At 40.0% G+C, this 17198-nt stretch overlaps 1 protein-coding gene across 1 annotated transcript in view; it reads left to right on the top strand.

Annotated features, from left to right (window-relative positions):
• C9H1orf87 (chromosome 9 C1orf87 homolog) overlaps positions 1–17198 on the top strand; it is a 52709-nt gene that overhangs the window by 23327 nt on the left and 12184 nt on the right. The window contains exons 6-8 of the mRNA XM_016205896.2: positions 968–1133; positions 7889–7986; positions 13436–13500. Coding sequence (XP_016061382.2) covers positions 968–1133; positions 7889–7986; positions 13436–13500 — 329 coding nt within the window. The remainder of the gene's footprint in view (positions 1–967; positions 1134–7888; positions 7987–13435; positions 13501–17198) is intronic.

Here is a 17198-nt window from a genome sequence, read left to right as displayed (position 1 = left end):
TTCAGTAACATCATTTTGGTAGCTTGGAATCATCCATGGTGGGAGCATTCACACCAGAAAAATCAGTAATGCTCCAAATCAGGGCTTTATCTTGAGCTGGTTGTTAAAGATTTATCAGCACATCACTGAAAGTAAACTAATTTACATGAGTAGGGGTTGGAGGTGTCATAGAATGTCCTTCTAGGGAAGTGGCACTTAAGCTGCAACAATGAAAATTAGGAAAAGCTTTATTGAAGAGAAAAGAGTTTGGCCAGATCTGGAAGGACACATACCTTTGAATGTTAAATAAATAAGTAAATATCTCAAACTGGTTTCATGAAAGAAGTGACTCTGACATTTTATCACTCTGGGACTTTTCACCTGTTATGTAAAGTAACAAAAGTCAGTCAGTTAGATAAACCATCTGAGTAATTACAACATTTGCATGCCATCTGGAAAATCCACAATTACTCCCAAACTTTCCTAGGTTTTCCAGATACAAATAGCAGAGTCAATGATAATGCAGGAATTTCACCTGGTTCAGGGTTTCTTCCTCCATTGGTTCCCTGGTTACAGGGATCTACCAGGATCTGCTTTGCTTTGCTTGTGACAATATGCAGTTTGGAAATTTGATTATCTGGGCTTAAAAAAAGTAAGGTCAAGCAGGTAAAGTGAAGTACTATGTACGCTTCTACTTTTTTCTCTCAACCTGGCAAAAAAGAGAGAGTAGATTACAAACTTTGGTCTATATTCTAGTCGAATTGGTTGGTTTTCCTGAAGAAGAGACTGTAGTGCTCACTGGAATGGAACAGATTTGAGTTAATAAGTGAAATCACTACATGCAGTCCCATGACCAGGTTACCCAGATTTAGAAGGTGGGTTCCCTGGTTCCCGGGTGTGTAACACAGGTGAGACACACAGTATGAAAACTCATAGCAGCTTCGAGCAGATCATCTTTTCACAGACTTTCCCCTGTCCCTCCAAGCAGTGCTGCCCCTCAAGACTCCAACTCTCCATCGGAAGTGAACAAGAGCCTGCTGGAGATCTTGAAGATGGCACTAAGGACAACCAACGGCAAACTCAACCTAGAGGGCCTCAGTCTGAGTTTTCGAAAAGAAGATCACGGCTTCTCTGGCTTCCTGCCCCCACCCAAGGTGACCAAAATAAGATTTCTGATGTGTTCATGCCTAAAAGTCTATGCTGGAGCATTGGGTCTGTAGTAAGAAGGCACAGTTATGATCTGTGTTCTGCCTGTGGATTATATTACACAGTTTTTTGTTTTCTGTGCCAGAGAGGAGAAAAAATAAAATAGAAAAGGAATTGTGAAATGTGCAGCATTGATCCAGGAATTACTTATATTAAGCTATGTTTTATGTTAACAATATAGAATATGGCAATACCCAAATCATATTTCACAGTGGAAAACACATGTTTTGCCAAGGCCAAATGTTAATTTCTCACCCCCTCTGCCAGCTCCCATGAGGTCAGCATGTGGTATCGCACTCCTTAGGAACATCACATTGTAGGGACTGCTGTGATTTATTGCTGATAGAGATGGGCATGCTCTTTTTGGAGCATTAATTAATAGTGCAGATGTGTTTTGTGGCAGAAGGTCCAGAACCATAAACCCTAGTCATGAGGCTACCTAGGATACAGGCAAAATAATAATTACCACTAATACTACAATTCCATTAACACCAACTCGTCACCACCAAGTTTTCCTGAGTTCTCTCTAAATGCCAAGTACTGCACTAAATGCTTTACTTACATCATCTCACCTAACACAAAATAACTACAAAATCTAAGTGGTTGTTATAATACTCATTTAATAAATTTTAAAAACTGAGCCCCAGTTGAGTCACCCAAGGGCCTCTGCTAGCACGTGGCAGAAGCAGGATTCAAAGTGCAGAAACAAACTGGAAATTAAGAGCTATAATTGGAACTCCATTAGACAGAAGATTATCTGGAAGATTCCACTGAGCTCAGGACACAAAAGTTAAGATTCCAGAGGAGTGAGGGAATAGAAGGAATAGAAAATTATGGTGTTGGGGGTATATGAATCCCATTGGAAAGATTGAAAAATACCTTTCATTTAGGTAAATAGGAATTAGAATTGAGAGCCGGAGGATTTAAAAGAACAAGTGATGTTTATTAAGGAAGCAAGGACACAATATGCTGAAAGTAGTTTCTTATTGTGGCACAGAAGTAGCTTTCTCTATGCTTCACTTGTAAGTGTGCAAATGTAGAACTCATGACTGTGTGTGTGTGTGTGCGTGTGTGAATATTACACCTGCAGCATGTTTTACTAGAAAGAGAGAGAACACTATAGGAGATTCCACACATCCTAAATAGACACTTTTATGTTCAGCAGTAGATCAGTAGGAATAGATTAAGAAGCACCAATTCTGTGTTATTAGAAACTACATAACACCATCAGTGAAGCTAGAATGTTCTCAGATGATACAGACTGGAGCATAAATGACTTGAACATCAAAGTAAATTTGCTTAAACTCTTTGAGTCTCAGATTTTTCATCTGGAAAAACTGGGTTCCAAATATCTGCCCCCTGTCTGTTGTTAAACAAGATAAGCATGTGAAGGCATTTAGCACACTGTGATATCTGAGCACTGGCTAGCAGAGCAGGCCTTGGACTTCTCCACCCACAGCTGGGCCTGAAAGATTAAATTTGTGGTTCATATCTAAGGAAATGGGACACGTTTTCCTGAAAGCTGGTGCGCCTCTCATGAGCCATCTGGCATCTCTTAAGACATCTGGAACTCACTCAAAGTATATTACAGTTCTGGGAGGCACATAAGATACAATTCTGTTTCCCCAGAACATGAGACAAACTGAAGCCCAAGGGACATTGGATACTGAAGGCAGCAATTCTAGCCCAGAATTCTTGCTCCTGGACACTGGACTTCAGAGTGGCCTGAGAAGGGCCATCAGAATTAGAAGGGGTTTTCCTTTTGACTAGTACTAACTCTCTTTGGGGTACAGTGCAGAGAATCACAGGCCTTCTTAAATTTCTCATAAAATCTGTGCACCTTGTGCTGGACAGGGGCCATGGGCTGAGGCACATCCTCACAGCCGGCATTTCAGAGAGTTCACAAATGATCTATAGCTGCTCAGATAAATAAATGCAGCCTTGAAGGGTAATATGGGTCTTGCCACTCAGATCAATGGAATTTTGACCACTGTCAAAGGACAATATGAAACCATATCCAATATCTGCCATCTTCATTCTATGGACTCACTCATCCCATTCCCCTGGCATATCTTTGATGCAATGATAGCTTCTGGAAGGGCTGCTGAGGCAACGTGGATCCACATACGCTTGTTAACCACCCTGACCATTACCCAAGTAGACTCAATAGGTCTGCAGGACCTAAGAAGCCTCCACGCACACAGGCTCAGTCTAACCCTTTTTCTCCATAATCTATATTCTTCATCTCTTGAACTCATTCTCTTTCCTCTCTACATCCCAGACTACTCCCAGGCCTTCTTCCCAGGAGGAAGCTAGAACCCAGGTGGCTATGCTTCTAATTACTCTGCTTTATTTTCATGCAACGTCCTCATTACCATTAACAGGGAGTCTCATCACTGAGGGAATCCAGGGTTTGTGAATGTGAAGTTTGTTCTAGTGGCAAGACTCCAGCTATGTCACTAGTTTACCTAGTGGCTAAGACTGTAAGACAGTCTCCTGCAGTGTGTCAGCTCCTCTTTTGTATTTGGTTGTTTCTGTATCAGTACACTCTGCCCTAAAGCTATAAAATTATTACTAATAACTTCAAATCCTTCCCTTCTTCCAGTTCACCAGCCATCTTTCTGATCAATGTGGCATGTTCATGCTACTCTTGCATTCAACATATTATTCACTCAGTGTGTTCTGGGAACTGGAATAAGGCTGGGGACCACAGACTATTACAATTTCAGGAGCTCATGGGGAAAGGCAACATTTTTAACATATCACAATTCTGTATAACAAATATAGTGAACACAGAGAAGCAACGCCAACCTAACCTAGCCCCAAAACTCTCCATAGGAGAAGATGCAAATTCTAAATCTTAAAGGATAGGTGAATTTGGCAAAGAATTGGGGGAAGGAGCGGAGGAAGGAATCGGAAAGGTGTTCTAGGTAAAAGGAGCAATGAGAAATGGCCCTGAAAGGAGAGAGCATGCTTAATTCAGGGAACTGGACATTGTTTGTAGAGGCAGAACATAGTGAATGTATGGCTGCTGGGGATGGTGGGAGATGCTGCTCAAGTGATGCTGGAATGAAGAATAGGAGCAAATTTATGAAGTTCCTAAGGAGTGTAAATTTTATCCTGAAGGCACAGAGGAATCATCAAAGGATATTAAACAAGTGAATGATATGATTAAATTTGGAATACGAAAAGAGCACTCTAATAGAATATGGAAAATTAGACGCAGTGAAACCCTTTAGAAGGCTGGTCCAGTAATTCAAGCAAGAAATTATGAGGGTTTAGACCAAGGTAGTAATGGGAGGGATGGAGATATTAAGGAAGTACAAAAGTAGGACTTGATGACTAATTGAATGTAGGCCCTGAATTAGGAAGAATCGAAAATAAGTCCCAAGGTTCTGTCTTTGGCAAATTGATGGCTAGTGGCACCATTCTCTGATAAGAAACAGAGAAGTTTGAAGAGATGTAAGAAGGGGTAATGAGTTCAGTTTTGAACATGTTGATCTAGGGTGAGAGGTTGAAATTAATAATGATTTAAGAATCTTCACTAGGTAGCTGAAGCCATGGGAGGAGCTAGGGTTACTGAGGTCATAATGAAAATCGAGCCGGGAAGGGTGAGGAAGGCACTCATTGCTGAGGAACAGGCGGACAAAAAAGAAGCCAACAAAGGAGATGAAAAATAATCAGAAGGCACGTGGGACTGGTCAAGAAACCAAGACATCAGCCAAGTTGCATGCTGTGAAGAGATCATCCATAATTAAAACCGAAAAGTGTTCATTAAATTTGAAACCATGGAGGTTACTAGTGACTCAGTAAACAGTTTAAGATAGTGATGGGGTAAAATGCAAATGAAGCCATAAGTGAGAAGAGAGGAAGTTGAGAGAGCATCTAAGCACCACTCTTTCCAGGAGCATTTTGGGGAAATGAATATTTATGGCACATGTCATTTTCTAAATAAGAGAGATAATTTATTTATATTTGATATTTTTAAATCCCTTATTAAACAGAAGAAACTTTACATAATCACTTTCTTTTTGAACAAAAGTCATCATTATAATATTAATGCTTTAAAGGATTTGAATAATAATCCTGAATAACACTAAATTGCCAGGATTTTCTGGTAGATATTTCTATTACTCCTCTACAGCTGTTAGCAGTCAGTTCTTAGCAGCTATCAATCAATCTGCTTCTGGGAACCCTGATGTACTATTTCTAATCTGCTGCTCATTTCAGCCTTGAGCAAAACTCAGTATTGCCAGAAGTAAATAAACTATTTTTAGAATAATCTTTTAATATTGGTGTTTAAAAATACATTAATATGCCCTGGCCAATGTGGCTCAGTTGTTTGGAGTGTGGTCCTGTGCCCCAGAATGTAGCAGGTTTGGCTCCCGGTCAGGGCACATCCCAGGTTGTGGATTTGATCCCTGGTTGGGGCGCATGAGGGAGGCAACCAATCAATGTTTCTCTCTCACACAGATATTCTCTTTCTCTTCCCCCATTCCTCTCTCTGAAAAATAAAATAAAAATAAAAATACATTAATATGCTCTAATCATGATGATAAATCAATTCTTATTTAAGGAGTAAAATGGAATAATGTGACTAATTCCTACCTCTCAAAGTTTATTTTTTGCTAACCTCTATCCATACACGCTCCACTCTTCAGTGTCTTCAACTCTTTCATTCACTCCCTCATTCATCCATGTATTCATTTACTCAATAATTATTGATCTTTTATTTTTTAACAGTGTGCTAGACAGTGGTGATAGGAAAATGAATGAAACACAATCCCAACCCTCAGTAAGCCACTGTCTTGTAGAGATGCTCTAATGAACAGATAATCACTGCCCAGCATGCAAAGGGGTATAAAGCTATAGAGTGGATCATGTCAAAATCCATGCTCTTTCTGAAAAGGACCAGGCTCTTTCTCACCAGTTATTTACAATGCTTTTCTTCTGCCTGGAATGCTCCCCAACCCCTTATTCTCCTGGCAAACTCTTAGCCATTTTTTCATGTTTCAAATGGATCTTTTTTGTTCTGTTAAGCTTCCCTGACCCAACTCCTCTACACCTAGTAAGTAATACTTGTAAATGTCTAACCCAGACTTGTTGTTTGTTTCCTTCCATACAGACAAATGAAAATTATCTTTTTGCTTCTGGTTTAAAGTCTAGGTTTATTATTATTGAGGTGTGGTCAGACCAACAGATCAGGAGATGATGGACATTGAAAATATAGTGTGTCACTCTTAGTTCCCAAGAGGAGGGGCTACAGCACACCACACAGGCCACACAGGGAAGCACCAGGGTCTATCAGGAGGCAGAGAGGGTAAGGGGGAAATGTGGGCAAGAGCCTTCATTGTGGACCGAGCAAGGCAGGGTAACCAGCTTTAGGATTGACTAGATTGAATAATTTGGGCCCTGGGGCATAAGGTCTGTCTGATTTACCTTGTACTTGGCCCTGGGGTGACTAAAGCAGGGAAACAGTGGCCAAGTGTGAGAGCCCCAGCGAAGGAGGAGGTTGGTTTGCATATCAAAGGCTCACTTTCTAGCCAGTCCTTTACTAAGTCTAGGAATTGGCTAGCCCGGGAGGAGCAACCTCTCCAGAGTCAGCCAAGCCCCATGATGTTCAAGAATCAGATCAGAATAAAAAGACATGCTTAATGCAGTTATTATACTGAAATTGCTGTGAAAATAATAGTAGCTACCATTTAGCTCAAACACTAAATTAGACATTTCTTTTCTTTATTCTTTCCTTCCTTCCTTCTTTCCATTCTCTCTCCTCTCCCTTTTTCTTCCTCTTCCCTCCCTTCTATCTTTTCTTCAGTCAACAGATATTAATCCAATGTCTACTAAAAGTCGGGCACTATTCTAACAGCTTATTTTTTCATGTCATCTTCACAGAATCCTGGGGAGCAGAGAACACTAGTCTTGTTTAGTAGATGAAGTAACTGGGCACAGCAAGGTTAAGTAACTTCCTGAGGTCACAGTTATAACAGGCGGCAGATTGGGTGTTCAGAATAAGTACTGTTTTATTCCAAAGTCTATATGCTTAAACATTATGCTAACCATACAACATATGCTATCACACCCCTAAACGTTGACATGTTTGAATCTAAGTATCACCCACCCGCCAACTTGAGAACTGAACTGGTTTGTCAGCTAGACTCAGAAAATATAAGTACATAGGAAACTGCAGTGACACTTCGTTCATTCATCCAACAAGTAATTTATTGAACATCTGGTTTCTAGACTAAGTTCCATGATTTATTAACTATGTGACACTGAAAAAGTCACTAAATCTCTCTAAATCTTGGTTTCCTCATACATAAAATGCAGGTAGTAATATTAACCTGCTAATAAAACAAGCGTGTTTTGTAAATCAAAGTAGATGTATGAAAACATTTTGCAATTTACCTGTATAGTAAGTGTATGTAATTTCTGGGCCTTGATCACCAATTCCATGGCTGACAAAAATGTAAGATGAGAATTTTAAAGTCCAGTGACTCTGGGTAATGAACTATACTTCTCTGTCAACCAAATAAAAATTTCCTGTTGCTGAGCATTCCGTTGGGTATTCTTGTCTTGAATGGTATCCTAATGGTACAATGCATTCTGAAGTATTTTTGTCAAAATCATATGAGTTCTAATTATGGGAGGGAAATTCAAATTTTAATTTCATTACAGTGACAGAATCGTCTCTTATTTGCAGGTCAAGGCTATCTGTGGGAAACATGGACTATATCTGACTCTGGGTCTCCTGGAAACATTGCTTAACCACCAAGATTTGGCATACCAAAATGAAATAAAGTAAGTCGACTTTTTATTCACAGAGTCCTCTGAAAGGGTACCAAACACAGAGATCTGTCTTTACACTGGTGTGTGAAACAATTTCATCACCTAAAGACAGAGTTCAGAAACATTTGCTTGTATTAAAATCAAAAGCTCTACTTAGCCATAGAAAAACAAAAGCAGTGAACTTCCATTTCCAGCCATTACAGACTGTCAATAACCAGATTTACCATTCTCCCTTAAGATACTGGACAAGAGGCAGCATAGAGCAGTAATTCTTGAGAGAGGAAACAAATGAGGTAAGCTCAGCTTATTGAACAGGAAGTGAGAATCCAAGCTTAGCCCAGCATTCTCCTTGAGCCAAAGAGGTAGAGTGTGGAGTTCAGGAAGGCCAAGGAGGCTAGAATGCACAGTACAGAGTGGAAGAGGGGAGAGATCCCCAGAGAGTTCTTTCTGGAGTTCCCCAAAGAGTTGCCCTAGAGTCTTTACGGGAATACTGGCCAGTATATACCTTTGAGGAACAAAAAACAAAAGAAAGATGTGGAAAAATGCTTAGCTCTCACACAGGGTTGGGAATAGTTCGTATTTTCACAAACGGGAGAGGAACGCATGTGGCACTGAGTAGAGTCCTCAGAAGGGTAGCATGATGTAGTGAGGCGAAATTACCCTAGACAAATTAACAAATTTTAAAAGCCCTGATAAAGCTTAACATGATCAATGTTTCCAACTTACTTAACTACATCCAAGAACAAAGCCCCAAAACTTCTAAAGGAATTTAAAAATATCAAAAATATTAAATTCATAATTTCTGGCATTCATACAAAAATTTGGAGGCATGAAAAGAAGATGGAAGAGTATTATCTATTATTAGGAGAAAAGCCAATGAATAGAAGCAAATTCATAAACAGAGAGGACAGAAATTGTAGATAAGGGCATTAAAAGAGCAGTTATAAATACACTTCACATCCTCATAAAAGCAGGAGCATAATGAGATATGGAAGATATAAAGAGAGCCAAAACCAATAACCCCAGTCTAATAATATACTTTTAAATCCTATGGTCAAAGAAGAAATCACAAGGGAAATTATAGAACATGTTTTACTGAAGTAAAATGGAAACACAACATACCAGTAATCCTTGGCTTTTCTCTTTTCCACATTTCACATCTAATGCATCAGTAATACGTTAGTAAATCAACTCTATGTTCAGAATGTGTCCAGAACCTGGTCATTTCTCACCATCTTCACATATTGGTACTTAACTACACCCCATCCAAGCTACCATTATCTTTCTTCTGTGTTACTAGAATCACCTTCTAACTGAACACTCTTCTTCCTTGTTCCTAGTTTATCCTCAATACAGCACCTATAGTGACCTATTAAAACCTAAAAGAGTTCCTGTCTTTGTTTCGCTCATAACACTGAAAGGTATCTTAGTTCACTCAGAGGTTTAAAAAAATCCAAGTCCTTAGAAAGTGTTCTATGTGATCTCCTCCCCCATCACTTCTCTGGCTCCATCTACAACTTTTTTTGCTCCTTATGTTTTAGTCACACTGTTCCCCTTGTCTTCCTCGAACACACCAGGCCTACATCCTCCTTAGCACCTAACCTCCAAATATTTCCTCTACCTAAAATGCTCTTTCCCCAGAGGAGCCATGCTAACTCCACTTTTCAAGTTTTTGCTCAAATGTTACCTTATCAATGAGGCCTACACTAAACACCCTATTTAAAGTTGTAGTCCCCATCCATTCCTATCCTAACCTGCTTTCCTTTTGCACTCTTCTACACACTTACCAACTTCTGATGAGTCTAGTGATTTGCCGCTGTGTGATGTTCATTGTTGTCTGTTGATTTCTGATAGACTATAGTGTCATAGGGCAGGCAGGAACTTTGCTTTATTTATTGATGTATCCCAAGGGTCTAGAGCAATGTGTGGCACATAGTAGGTATTCAACAAATATGGAATTGAATTGAACTAGAAAAGGAATAGTCTCAAAATACTCTTAAGGATATAGATACATGAATTCTGCCTAGTCCCTGGCTCATGGTCAAATTGAAGAAGGCCTTTTCTAACCACCTCATAAAAGTCAGATCCCTTATTACTATACTTCCTAGCACTTATCACTATTTGTAAGTATGTGTTTATTTGTGTGATTTGTTAGTTTAACGTCTAAATAGTGATCTCCATGCTGGCAAAAAACATTACTGTTTCCTTCACATTTTATTCTCAACATCTTGTAGGCTGGTATCATCCAGCACATGGCAGGTACACAGTAAATGTTGATGAATTCATTCATTTATTTATTTAACAAACACTTATTGAGTACCTGCTGTACACCAGTCACTCTTCTAGTCATTCAAGGTATAGATCCGAATAAAACAAAGCCCCTTCTCTCATGAAGCTTGGATTCTAATGAGGAAGAGCAAACCGGCATATGTGATGTATCACATGGCGATAGGAGTAATACAGAAAACTAAGAAGGGTCAAGGTTAAGGGAAGCACCAGTTGATAAATGAATGATGATAGAAGGTTGAGCTTAGTCCATGAATTTCTGCCAGACCAGCTTTGGACATGGAAGTTTCTCTTTTCTGAAACCTTGGGGGGTTGCTGGGTGAGGGTGGAGAGAAATGGACTAAGAGCCAAGTGGAAAACCAATAAGCTAAAATTGGGAGGCCCCCAAAGGCAGCAATATAAAGGGAGGAGATGAAAGTATCAAAGCTTGCATTGCACCTGGTATAGAGTGTACTTGAGTAAAAGTTGGTGCTCAGAACCAAGATTCAAAGAATCAGAGATCTGAGAGTAAGAGTGAATGGGAAGCAAATGACGTTAGGCTACTTCTAATTATATCAGTATTTTCAGTTTCCCACTGTTTCATGTGCATATCAGAGAAGCACACTGATCTCTTTATTCACCTGTCTTTGACCTTTGAATGTTCAAGGACACCGAAACCACGAAACCACTGAAGAATTGGATGTGTAAGTGATAAACCTGTTTCATCCTTAAACAGCCATTGGCTAAAGCTTCTTCTGGTGAATGAAATCCATTCCGTTAAGGGCTTTGTATGCAAGCCTATATCCTTAAGAGATTAAAGATGCAATTTAGACACACATTTCAGGAGCTGAATGCACGAATCATTATTTTAGTACATATTGTCCATTAATCTGCTGTTCAATTGGGAACCCATTTGGAATGTGGCTGCTTGCTAATTAGCAGGATTCTAGTGCTGAGCTGTTTCCTGATTAAATGTCCTTTAGAATCAATAAAACATCAGGAGGGATTATGGTGATGTGGGATTAGCCCCATCTAACCAAATAAAATGAATTGTGTTCTCTTCTTAAAGTGTCACGTTGCAAGAGCTGATGAGAGGAGCAATTTCGTGAATGCTCTTGCAAAGTTGTTGCTTTGTGTGTGTGTGTTTTTGTAACATTGAAATTTTATTTTTTGCAATTTGCCTACCAATTAGCAGAGACATTGCTGAATGACTGCCAGGGTAAGGCGATTTTGAGAAAGACTTGATTGCAATTTCAAATCTCTACTCTGAATCACCCTGATGTAAAATGAGTTCAGGTTGTGTTGGATGGAAATTATTATCCCTGTTCTTGGCCAGGAACATGTAAGTCAGAATTAGCATTTAATGTTTCCGTGTGACTTTGCAATAAATGGTAATTAAGGAGGGCCGAGAGAGAACAGGAGGCAAACTAATACTCTAAAATTGTATTGGCAAAATTAAATGCTTCGAACCCAGTTTAAAACACAGGCACACAAGCCAAATTGTGTTGGGGTAGGGGATAAATAATGAAGCTGCTATGGAGGCTTCGTAAATAGAGTGGAGCAATTGACACAGCCACAAGTAGGACTTATCCTACGCATCTGGCCCATTATTGAGAGTGCAATTAGGTTGAAAAGGACTGGTTTGATAATCCCAGGAACAGCCAGAGGATTTTAGGAGATAAAGGAAACATGAGGTGTCTGATTCAGCAATTACTTTTTAATGAGAATAGGAAAATTGTTAAGCAGCGGGCTATTAGAGATGTGGCTTGGATCTACCCATTGATTCGGTCTTGGAAACTGGACCTGGCTTTTAAGAGTTCATTAATTCCAGTCTTCTCTTCCAGAAGCCCATAATTCATAGGAGATGAAGATAATAATAATAATAATAAAGTTATTGTTAGTGTTAATAGCCAACATTTGTAGAGTGCTTACTATATTCCAGGCAAGGTTCTAAGTACTTTATAAATATTGATGCCTTTAACCTTTGCAAGGGCCCCCATGAGGTTGGTACTATTGTTTTGCAGGTGAGGAAACTGAGGCACAGAGGCACAGAGGGGCTAAAATCAATATGTAACTGATAAATGAATTTATCAATAGGCTAAATCAAATGCAGGTTCTCTAGCTTCAGGGTCTTTGCTCTTAATACACCATACTGACTCTCCTACAAGCCCTGTGATACTCTCAAGTTTATAGGATAGTGGCTAGGCACAGGGGCCTTAGGCAGACTGCCTGAGGTCCATGGATGGCAAGCAAATATAAGTGATTTTCACTACCAAAGCATTCCTAAAGTATTGTAAGCTTAAGTGACTCCCAGATCATCACATGCTGATGTATTGCTCAATGCAGTTTCTGCTTAGGGACTTTACTAAACATTGTCTATTTGCACCCAGCACTCGTTGCTACTCCCTCTTCTGTTTTTTCCTATGTTGCAATACTTCCCATACTTGGGAAGGCTAAAAAGGACATTTTCAAAACTCTCTCGACACCAAGGTTCTGGAATTGATTTACGTTCCATCAGAGAGATGCAATTGCATGAGATTTGAAAGACAGAAGGGAGTGGGAAGAGGGACAAAGATATTTTAAGTATTTATTTATTCTCCTGCCATAGTAAGAGCCCTAGATCCTGGCAGGCATCAGTTTTCCAGTGGCCAAAATGCAGTTTGTACTTCCTAGTCACCAACCTCATGGTCAGGGGCAACTGAGACATGAGACAGAATTTCTGCAGTCCCTGGCTTCTAGGCTATATCTGCTGAGGCCCTGACCCTGAGCCTAGCAGCAGAAATCAACCTCCATTCTACTGGCCTGTATAGTCATTTTGTGGCCACCTAATTCCTTATATTAAAGCCCATTCCTGTGGAGATACGTAGAGGAGCTTTTGTTTCCTGCATTGCTTCCTGAGTAATGTGTCAAAAAGCTCCTTCAAGCCCAACCAGAGTGGCTCAGCTGGTTGAGCATCCTGTGCACTGAAAGGTTGAGGCTTTGATACCCAGTCAGGAAGCTTCTGGAAGGGAACCCACCAATGTTTCTCTCTCACAGAGATTTTTCTCTCTCCTTTCTTCTCTCTAATCAAGTTCTCAGGTGAAGATTAAAAAAAAAAAGCTCCTTCAAAACTATCAATATAGACTTGGAGCTTTATTGCACATTTTTCCAGAGCAATGATACTGACCACCAACATTTTGTCTCCTTTTTTGCACAGATGGCAGAATTTTGTTGAGCTGTTGAACAGAGCTTCCTCTGATTTGTCATCTGATTTGCCTACAGGTGAGCTCAGTAATATTATTCTTCCAGGGACCTCCTGCTTCCCAGAGCTATTGTTGACTCTAATGCTCAGCTCCAGCTGTTTGCTTGTTGGATTTGATCTTATTGCTCCCAGAAATGTATATGGCTCACCAGTGCAGAAAAAATAAGAGTGAGAATCACCTTAATGACTATTCTTTTAGGCCAGTCAGATCATAAAATGCGTAACTCTCCAGTTTTTATTATATCATGAAGCATTCTCTAGTGATAGATCTTTATGGTGAATGCAGCTCATTTATAGAAGCTGGTATTATTTATTGAAATTTTAGTCGCACAGTCCCTTAGATCTAGGAATCCCATAGCTGGTTACCTATCTGACTGATAGCTGACAAAAAACTCTCCCAGATTTACATATATATGTTTATGGCAGCAATTTTTTAATGTTTTAATAAATGAAAGTAATATCAAGATCCTTTAGGGGTCATTTACTTAAATTACAGTATATCCAATAGATAAAACTATGTAACTGTAATAACATGGCTAGCCTGATACGGGAAGATTTCCATGGCATATTATTAAGTGAAATTATAAGGGTGAGTTGGGCAAAATATTTAGCAGTTGGCAAGTTTAAAATATGACAGGTGAGCCCGGCCGGGCGTGGCTCAGCGGTTGAGCGTCAACCTAGGATCCAGGCGATCGGGGTTCAATTCCCGGTCAGGGCACATGCCCGGGTTGCGGGCTAGCTGATCAATGACTCTCTCATCATTAATGTTTCTCTCTCTCTCTCTCTCTCCCTCTCCTTTCCTCTCTCTGAAATCAATAAAGATATATTTTTAAAAATAAAATAAAATAAAATAAAACATGACAGGTGAAAAAATATGCATTGATATTAATCAGCTCTTACAATTTCTCTAGTTACTATCTCCATCAACCATTTACTGATTACCTTTGGATCAAAATGCAAGGTACTAAGAGTTTGGGGGTGGGGCAGAATATCAGTTTGTATTCCAGCAGAAAAACAGGAACCTTACTAGGTATGTCAAACAGAGGGAACTCACAGCAGGAAATTGGAGGATCGGTTATACAAACATTGGGAGACTGAGGGCAAAAAGAGGGTGGTGAGTGTATTCATTTCCTTAGGGCCTTGTAACAAATTACCACAAACTGGGCGGCTTAAAATAATAGGAGTTTATTCTCTCATTCTTCCAGAAGTCTGAGATCAATCATGTCAGCCGTGACATGTTCCCTCTGAAGGCTCTAAAAGAGTCCTTCCTTGCCTCCTCCAGGGGTGGGGGCCCCAGGCATTCCTTGGCTTGTGTCTGCATAGCTCCAAACCTCACCTCTGCCTTCCTGTGGCTTTCCTCCTTCTGTGTCTCTCTTGTGCCTCTGTTTCTAAATTTTTCTCTCTTTTCTCTTATAAAGACATCACTCTTCATTGCTTTTAAGACCCACCCTAGTCTTCAACTATTTGAGACCAAGCCTGGAGCTGAGACATTCCTGCCCCACCACAGCACTGGGATGGGAAGGAGCGGTCCTCGCAAAGCAAAACACAGTTGCTGTCACTATAAGAGGGTAATGACGGGACTGATACCAGAGAAGGAATGAATGCTGGGAAGCGAAAAACCCTCCCAGCTCCCGTCACATGCATGGCCCATGCTGCCCTCTAGTTGTGTGAATACTTAATCCATCTCCCTTTCCTTTTCATTCTGGCTCAACGAGGCTCTCTTCTCAGCTATTGCTAGAATGCACCGAGCAGACCTTCTTTGAGATCCTTGCCCTTGTCATAGCTTTTTTCTGGAATCCTCTCTCCCCAGACATTTTCATGCTTTTCTCCTTTGTTTTCTCACTCATGACTCTATTTATATTTCACTTCAGAGAGACCTTTGGCAAATTCCCTCTCTAAAATAGCGACTGCCATTACTTTCTACACCTATAATTGGTTTAGTTGTACTCACTACTTGACATTATTTTACATATTTACTTGTTTACCTCCCCCCAACCCCACTGGAATGCATACTCCATGAGAAGGTTATGTCTTCTTCACTGTTGTATCATGGTGCCTAGAACAATGCCTAGCACAAAGTAAGCACTTAACAAATGCTTGTTGAAGAAATGAATGAGTTAGAACCCCAGGCCTACCTCTGCCTCTGTTGTCATAAGCAGGTAACTGAAACTTTCATTGCCTCAATTTTCTCATCTATATAATGGAGGCAGTTTCTACCTCACAGGGTTATTCTTTAAATAAGTAGGAAAACATGTGGGAAGTGTCAGGCATATATAGGTATTTGACATTCATTGGTTTCCTTCTCACAAAAACTTCACTCAGTAGGTCCAGTGAGGCCAGAATCCATTATTTAAATCAGTTGCTACCTACCCTGGCTTCACTTTAAAATTACATAGGGAATTATTTTACAAGTCCTGCACTGGGTTCTCACCCCTAAAGATTGTGATTTAATTGGTCTGGTGTGATGCCTGGGAATTGGTCATTTTTAAAGCTCCCCAAGTATGAGCATATTAGCAGCCAGCACTGAAGACCACTGATTTCAAGTCATTAGTGGGAGGGGTGGTGGGGGAAGGAACAGGAGCACTGGTTGTGTAACTATCGGAATCCCCGGGAAGCCCTGTAAAACCTGACCCTTCCAACACCTGGAAATCTCTAGAAGCCAGCTTGGCTGATTTCCTCCAGTACAAATCTTCAACTGGCAGACTAGACAGATGGTTATTATTTATTCTTCCTGCTGTGTTAGAAAGAAAAAAAATAGCTCTGCCTTGGAGTTTCTCAAATGATTTTTACATGTGCAAATCATTACCTTTTTATATGCTTATAAGTATTAAGAAGGAGACAGGGAAGCTTAGAAGAGGCCGGGAAGACTAGCCTGTATTTTCTGCTAATGGAACTTTTAGAAGTGTAGACGATAAAGAGAACCTGAACCAGGACAAAGTCTAGGTTCTAGATCTTATACTAAGAGGGATAATGCATAGGAACCGTGCCCAGAAAAATGCCTGGCACATCATAGTTAATGTTAAGTTCTCTGCCCCAGGGAAACTAGGTTTTCTTAAGGCCTTAAAATTATAGTAACACAACAACAAATAATAAATTCTGTATTGAGCATCTTCGCTGTGTTAAGGCAAAATTTTTTAAATCCCCACATTACTGCAAATTGCTTGTATCATCCCCTTTTCACAAATGACAGAATTAAAATCCAAAAGCTTTATAAAGGAAAGAAGCAGAATTAGCATTCAGGTCTGACAGCAAAATTCATCTTTCTGCCCTTATGCTATGTACTGTTTCTCGAATCCCTTTAATTCCCCAACTCTGTGATTCAGGGTAATTTGAAGCTTTGTTCATTTACAGGAAATAGAAAGCTTTCTTTCACAATCTGGGTAAAATAAGCAGGGGCCACTGCTCCTAGGTGATGATGGGTTCCCATGACAGCTTAAGTTTTCAGCAGATTAAACTAGATCTGCCTGGAAGGGGCTGCCCTAACTGACTGTCATCATGATCTTCATTAAGCATCTATTAAGTTTTACTCTGTATAGCATCTGGAATAAGTATGGGAGGGTAAAGAAGTACAGAGAAAATTCCTTCTCTTCTAGGGCCTGAAAAGAAATTGGAGAAGCAGATTAGTGATTTTATTTACCAGACTCCAAATTAAGGCACATGATTATTCACTTAGTCAACAAGCATGCATTGAGTCCTTAGTCTACTGCAGGGTGCTGGG

Source organism: Miniopterus natalensis, chromosome 9 (assembly GCF_054644295.1).
Source record: "Miniopterus natalensis isolate mMinNat1 chromosome 9, mMinNat1.hap1, whole genome shotgun sequence".
NCBI lineage: Eukaryota > Metazoa > Chordata > Mammalia > Chiroptera > Miniopteridae > Miniopterus > Miniopterus natalensis.
The sequence above is the reverse complement of the archived record's forward strand: the minus strand, read 5'-3'. Positions and strand labels throughout refer to the sequence as shown.